Consider the following 7,642-nt stretch of genomic DNA (forward strand, 5'->3'; position numbering starts at 1 on the left):
TATCATTATTTTAATTGTAAATTTATTGGTATAATGATTTTCAAGATTACAAATGCAATGTATGGGTCCCCTGTTACGAATATCCCCGAAACCTCAAAGACGAAGAGCTGTGATCTTGAAGCATTACTTTCAAGCGACAAGATTAAAAAAGATTGAACATAAGATATTTAGTGTTAACAGGCTTAGAAAGAGTACCAAATTCCACATAAATATAGTTACAAAATGAGTAAATATGTATGCTACACTAAATTTAAAGTTAAAAAATGTTTATTCTTTGTACTTCATAGGTAAGAAATTAATTCATGACCTTGGTAATCGATCGAAGTTTCACGTGATTCGAGGTCTGATAACTGGGTTTTAAATTGCCAGGTGAATTATTGGATTCAAGCACTCGAAATTCTTTGCCGTATCATGCCACGAAAGCAATCATGTTTTGTATTTTCCAACTGAAGTATATAGGCTGTGCCTTGTATAATCAATTAAAGTTAATTATTATTTCTAGACAATAAACACATTGTAAAGATCTTGTCGATGAAATATTATCATATTCCGCTGGATTCTAGAGACTAGAAGGGAATTTCTGCCCAGCGATGATGATACAACATTCTGTATTGTGCGCATGACAAGGGCCGGGCATTTCTGTGTTCCATACTCTTCCTTTTTGGCAGTGATCCGGATGATTTTGGGCGCTTTCTTGATCGTTTCTGATTGGAAGATTTTGAATCTGATGACGGATGTCGTATAGGCAAAAAATACAATTCCCTTCTCCTGCGCCTACGCCTGTGAAAGTTTTCCTTTTCTTTATCTGTCTTCTTCTTCTCCTTCCCACTCCCTGGATCCTGTTCAGATGGTTTAACTGTTTGCTTTTCTTCCTCCTCGCTCCCTGAATCCTGTTTAAATGCTTTATTTCTTTGCTTCTTCTCCTCTTCTCCGTCTCCAGAATTCTGTTTAGATATAGATTCCGATCTCTTATACTGTATTTTATCACGCGGTTGACAGGGTTCTTTCGTATTTGATTTTTGTATTTTACGTTCCACTTGTTTGCCCCCGGACGCACGATGAGAAGCGGCAGATTCGGGAGAGACGTCTGTCAGATTCGGAACTCTATAAGATTTCTGTGATGTGTTTGTTGATGTTCCATTCTCCTCTCCGTGTTTCTCGTTGATTGTCCCTGAGATGTAATCTTCGGTTTGAGTCTTTCTGTTCTTCATTTTTATGTTCACTGTGTTTTTCATGTCCACGGTATTGGTACTGTGATCTGATTTTGACACAAGCCCGGATGTATAAGTTTGCATATTTACTCGCTTTATTAGTCCGCTCGTTAGAGTTTGGACGTCATGACGTTTCACTTTCGTCTGCGTTCTTACTCTTCTTGATTTCAAGGCGATGTCCGCCTGCACCCCTCGATCTTGTCCAGAGTTCTTGATTGGTGATACATGTACATTTGTTAACAGAGGAGATTCTTCTTTATTCAAAGAACTCGGCACTCGATCAATTTCGGAGTTTATCACTTCTGAAGCAGACTTTGGAGACGGAAACAAGATCTCGTCCGTCTGTACTTCCCTATTACTTATAGATACATCCGTCCATGTGGTAGAGTCCTTCTGCTCAGGCTTAGGAAAGGGTACATAACTCTCACTGGGACCCAGTTGTACATCTGTCATTGATTCCATGTTCCTTACATGTAGGTCCACCGGAGCAGGCAATACTGGAACGGCATTATCCGTTTGGGATTCCTGGCTGTTGGTAACGATTTCACTCCCGCAGCTAATGTCCTTATATTCTGGTTTCGTTGAATCGTTACCAAATGAATCAAATTTGAATTCTGTTTGAGATTCTTTTTCTTCAGTGATCACTTTCGACGGCTTTCTACCTTCTTCACTTTCGTCAGACGAAGAATCATCGTCACTTTCTTCGTCATTTTCTTCCTCAGAACTTTTGCTTTCTTCACTTTCACTAGAATTGTCTTCTTCATCAGTATCTTCCTTTTCCTCGTTCTCCTCTTCAGATTCTGTATCCGTTGACTCCGACTCTGAAGACATATTCGTAAGCTGTTCTGTTAACGCCCGATCTCTGTATACAACGAGTAGAAGACAGTTACTATCAATACATGCACCAACGAAAACCTCGATCTAGGTAATTCGAAGAAAATTATGCCAGATCTAGGACTCCTAGGCCACCGTGCAATACAAAAGACAATACACACAAAATTCAACACGGCGGTGAATGTTTGCTCTATGTGCAATTTAAATGACCCACCTATTTTTTTGAGACCATGCGAAGTTTCTGTCGCTTACGTATATATCACGAAATATGACTTGTCAATATTCTAACGATCCAATATCTTGAGTGTTTAAAACGTCCAAAACCCTTCCTGCTCAAAAGATAGCAACACAACACATTGACAACAGCACGATAATAAACATTTAAACTAATTAATCAATAGAGCAATTCGTCTCCTCAAAAGAGCGTATGTTTAAACGAATGATTGTCTATAGATACGAAGTTGGTTTAGAAGGTTAAAAAAACCAATGCGGTATTTCCCCCCAGTAAAACTAGTGCGGTATCCGATACCCCCCCCCCCCCCCAAAAAAAATTAATCATGAAATCCTATTCCGAAAACATGAATTAAAATAATAGGTCGTTGCAACTGAAAAGACAGTCTCAAAGTTGTGAATCTTTTCTTCATGTAACAAGGTCTCGTACTACATATGATTATATTGCTTCTTTGGAAGACCATGCGAAGTACTTAGGGAAATACCGTCCGAGGAACGCGAGAGATACATCATACGAGATAACCTAGGGATCTACCGGGGTAACACACAGGGCACCAGGGGGGAATACCATGCAAGGTACCCGAGGGAAATATCATAAGAAGCACGCGAGGAAAGTATCATTCGAGGTACCGCGGGGATGAAACATAAACAGTACAAAAGGGAAATATCATTTTAGGTACTTGAGGGATATAACAAGAGAAGAAATAACATACTAGGTACCAAGGGGAAATGCATTACGAGTTCCTGGGGAACACACGTGATACCTGAAGGAAATGCCATGCAAAATATCCGAGGAATAATACCATAACAGACGTTGCAGTTCGTAGTCTTTCCTAATTTGAATAAAGAAGTATAGTTTACCAGACTTTGTAAATTCAATATTCTGGAGTTGCATTTCAATATAAAATTTGCGTAAACAGTTAAGAAATGTTCAATGACTTAATTTTTTTTAGCTCATCTGAGCTGGGGGCTTATGTGAGCTTTTCTGATCACTTTGTCTGGCGTCCGTCTGAAAATTCTTAACATTTTTCAACTTCTCCATAACTACAGATCCAATTTCAGTCAAAGTTTGTTATGTAAACTCCAATATACGGATTATTGTTAACAACTGCGAAATCTATAAGTTGATGCTCATTTTAATGACAACGCCTTCAAAAATAAGCTTAAATGCAAAAATCAGAGACATTGCATTATTACAATGTATTCATACTCTTATCCTTCATAAAAAAAAGTTACCTGTATGACGATAACAACGGAAGAAGCTGCTGCGAAGTCTACTTTCACTTTGGTCTCTCATAATAATTTGTCACTTTCAACAAAACTCTTCTTCGTGCAATTCATCAGCAATTTCTATCCTTTAAAATTGAGATATCCTTATACAGATTAACATAAATCATGACTTTGGAGCTGTCTTCAATTTCGAATGCTTGTGATAGTCTAGTTGTGAACATAGTGTGTAAATACTAGTGAATGAATGGGGGGAAAATTCATAAAAATACGAAATCACAAACTAATGTTGAGTGGACTTGAAGACGACAGAATGTTTTTGTGAAATCTTCCTTTTCATTTGGACAGATTTTCCCAAAACAATGTTTCTCAAAGTAATGTGACGTATCGGTTGCGGTAGCTCAGCTGTAGACGTTCGCGTCTTAACCGGAAGGTCGTGAGTTCGAGCCCTGCTCGTGCCCTTGCCGCGTTAAACATAAGACGTTAACATAGGTAGTATCGCTCCTTCGCCAAGCACTCGGCATTTAGAAATGAGAAACACGGGTTTTCTGATACAACCTTAGATTAAACACGGAGTTCTCGTGTCGCGTCAGGTGTTGGCACGTTGAAGAATCCTCATCGCTACGGTCGTAAGCGCTAAGCATGTCTAAATTTGAGGTTCTTCGTCTTCAATAAGTGACGTCTCAATATGAGTGAAAAATTCTCGACAGGGTGTAAAACAACCAAGGCAATATATTTACTTGTAAATGTAATGAAAAATTCTTAAAACTTGAAACACAATCTAACGTTGAGCGGACTTGATGACGACACGATGCTTTTGTGAAATCTTCCTCTTCATTTGGAAAGATTTTCACTATCAATTTTGCTTTTATAACTATCTATTACTTTTTCTTTTTGAAATTGCACATTTCGTTGGAGAAAATTGTACACATTTTGCAGAAGATAAAACGTCTATTGCGGTTTTCCTATTGTAATTACAGTTTTGTACTAAAGTAAAGTAAGGTTTAGCCACATTATCCATTTTGTTCTCAATCTATATATAAATATCTAACAAGGGATGACACGAAAATAGGATACCGGTTGTAAACAAAGCTCAAAATCACCTTAGTTCCAAGAAACAGATCGAATCTTCTTATACAAAGGGTGTTAAACTTCTCGTAATACAAGTCCAACGTAGTCCGATCCTTTCATATTTAATTTAATGAGTTTTATAAACGAAAATAATTCAAGCTGTCTGCGTTGTCGTCGATCACGCACAGGAAAAGATAACTCCTGCAATGAAAGTAACTTCCAGCTTTCGGAAACTCTCGGGAGTGTTTATATTTAGACGAAAAATCTAGAATTTTTTTAACGCAAATAACGGTATTTAAAACGGGATTTGTTTTTCTTTGTAAGGTAATATTTTATTTCAGCCTGATTTTAAATGCAGTGTACAACACTCCAGTCTATAAAACTCATTAAATCGAACATAAAAGGATTGGACTACGTTACTTTCATTGCAGGAGTTATCTTTTCCTGTGCGTGATCGACGACAACGCAGACAGCTTGAATTATTTTCGTTTATAAAACTCATTAAATTAAATATGAAAGGATCGGACTACGTTGGACTTGTATTACGAGATGTTTAACACCCTTTGGATAGGAAGATTCGATCTGTTTCTTGGAACTAAGGTGATTTTGAGATTTGTTTACAACCGGTATCCTATTTTCGTGTCATCCCTTGTTCCCCTGTGGTTTAGCTCTAAAACAAGTCATAATGACAAGTGACACCCATTTTGTTTTTATTGAAAAACAACATTCATTTTATGACAGTAAATCATTGATGATACAACCAACCAAATCAGGGTGTGTCCTATAAGAAACTTTTTAAAAAATCTAAGAAATGACCCTTTTCGTAATTGCTGATTGGAGCACATTGTCATTCAAGACTAGTGATAACGAGACAATACGCGATACTGTGCCTGCGACACGGCTTTCCCCTGTCCTGTAGACGCCGGAAAATCTGCAGTTGTTAATTTCATACCTCGTGATAATAGTCCTCGGGCTCTTCTCAGATTTCTTGTCAGTTTCCCTCTCTTGCAAGTGGTTGGAAGTGCTTGATTGATACTGTTGTTTTTCGGTACTTCTATTTTAGCATTAATTTTCTCATCTGATATTATTTTTTCCCTTGGCATATCCTTCTTCCATTTCGACTGAGCTGCTACGTGTCTAGATCTGTCCTTGATCTCTGTTCTCTCACACTGAATTTGCTTACCGTTTCGGATCTCCATGTGAATGTTTTCAATGGGAGCCGTTGTAGAGGAAGCGTGTGGGTCTTCTTTGTCGAATTCGTTTTCTTTCTTCTGACAATCCATTTCTTTAAGCAGGTCATGAAACAGAGTCATAGGAACATCAGACTGTGTTGAAATCGTCCTTGTGGGACGTTGACTTGACATGTCGCAATTACCTGCATCCGTTTGTGAATACTTCTGCTCGTATTTTAGGAGCAATGCTGTGGCTTTAGGCAAAGACAAACCTTCCGTTTGCGTATCTACAGAAGAGTTGTGAATTGACAGATGCCATGACGACATATCCGTTTGCGTATCTACAGAAGAGTTGTGAATTGACAGATGCCATGACGACATATCCGTTTGCGTATCTACAGAAGAGTTGTGAATTGATGGATGCTTTGACGACATATCCGTTTGCGTATCCTTACCATTATGAATATAAGAATCACGTGACACTAGTATCACATCGGTTAGTAAATCTGTTTCGACATATTCTGTGGGTAGTTGTTGCATCGCAATAGGGACTGCTTCGTTTAATTCTTTATCCGCAGGAAGACTTGACGGACCAGAGACAAGAAGCTCCCGTTGTTGAGTTTCATCTTGTAAAAAGATTTCTGGTTCAAAATCTACCAATTTTTTGTCATGTGTAAAATCTTTACTTTGGGAGTTGAGTTTTTGGATGCTTTCGATGTTATCTGTGTCATAAGTTCTGGGAGATAATTTGTCTTGACTATCTTGATGTATTTCAACAAATTCTCCTATATCGACTTTTGAGATGGTCAATTTTCCTTTGATAACGTCTGTGTTAGTAGTGGCGTCTATCATTTTGACGTAACTTTTAATCTCGGACTCTGGGTCCTCGTTGCTATGAGCTGAGTTTTCCTTATCGTTACTGCTTTTACCCCCTTCTCTGTTATTAACCAGAGTGATCCCTTTACACAGGTCAGCGAATCCTTCTTTTTCAGCTGTTGAGATACCATGGCTATCCCCAGACTCTGAGTCATCGTCACTATCATCTGAGTCATCATCGTCATTATTACTACAGACCTTGTCTTGTGTTGCACCAGGATATTTTGGAACATTCTGCGAGATCTCTTTATACGCCATTCTTTCAAACGGATATTGTTTGTTATCCGGATCCGTTACTTTATAGACATCCTTTCTCATTTCATAAAAGTCATTTGCATAATCATCGGCTTCGTCGTCATCATCATCGCTGCTGGAGGATCTGTTTACCTCCCTCAGGATTTCGTCATCTTCACTTGTTTCACTAGAGCTATCGAGATCCTCGGATTGATCTACAGTTACATCGCTTTCACTGTCATCGTTCACATCATCGTGCTCTTCGTCAGAACTACTAGAACTCGACAGCTCATCGGAGGGGTATTGAGTCTGCTTATTCCGGTCTCGAGACATATCGTCCGACATCCAAATCCAGCTGTTACAACTATAATGCATTAAGCAAGACCGATCGTTTACCTCACTTTCTAAATGTTTGCAGTTTGAAAGATTAGCTACACATTAATTATTTTATTTAATCATCGTGTCTTTGTTACTTAGTACAACTGCGCCTGATAAGATAATTTCTGTAACAACTGTTGCGCAACAAGGAAGCCAATTTCACGATATCGATTACACTACCCTTACCCGAGAGAGGTAAGGATCCAGATTCTAGACCCGGCAGATTGTCAGAACTTTAAAAAACAAGAGTACCCCAAACGGTACATAATACGCCCTGTGAAATGCTTACATAGGGTGTTTTTCATGTGCTATAATTTGTATAACTTTGCTTCAGGTAGTATCGGCCATCATGAGGCTGTGACAAACTTTCATATGAACAAAGGGTCTTAGATTAAAAATCGAGATTTC

At 38.5% G+C, this 7,642-nt stretch overlaps 1 protein-coding gene across 1 annotated transcript; it reads right to left on the reverse strand.

Moving 5' to 3' along the window:
• LOC125659698 (dentin sialophosphoprotein-like) lies at positions 1 to 7,216 on the reverse strand. The gene is made up of 3 exons (XM_056150727.1): positions 5,443 to 7,216; positions 3,513 to 3,568; positions 1 to 2,132 (listed from the first exon to the last, which is right to left on the reverse strand). Exons 1-3 carry the CDS (start codon positions 7,199 to 7,201, stop codon positions 567 to 569), a joined length of 3,381 nt encoding a protein of 1,126 aa, XP_056006702.1. The 5' UTR covers positions 7,202 to 7,216; the 3' UTR covers positions 1 to 566.
• Between the last annotated feature and the right edge of the window lie 426 nt (positions 7,217 to 7,642).

This window comes from Ostrea edulis, chromosome 9 (genome assembly GCF_947568905.1).
Source record: "Ostrea edulis chromosome 9, xbOstEdul1.1, whole genome shotgun sequence".
Lineage (NCBI taxonomy): Eukaryota > Metazoa > Mollusca > Bivalvia > Ostreida > Ostreidae > Ostrea > Ostrea edulis.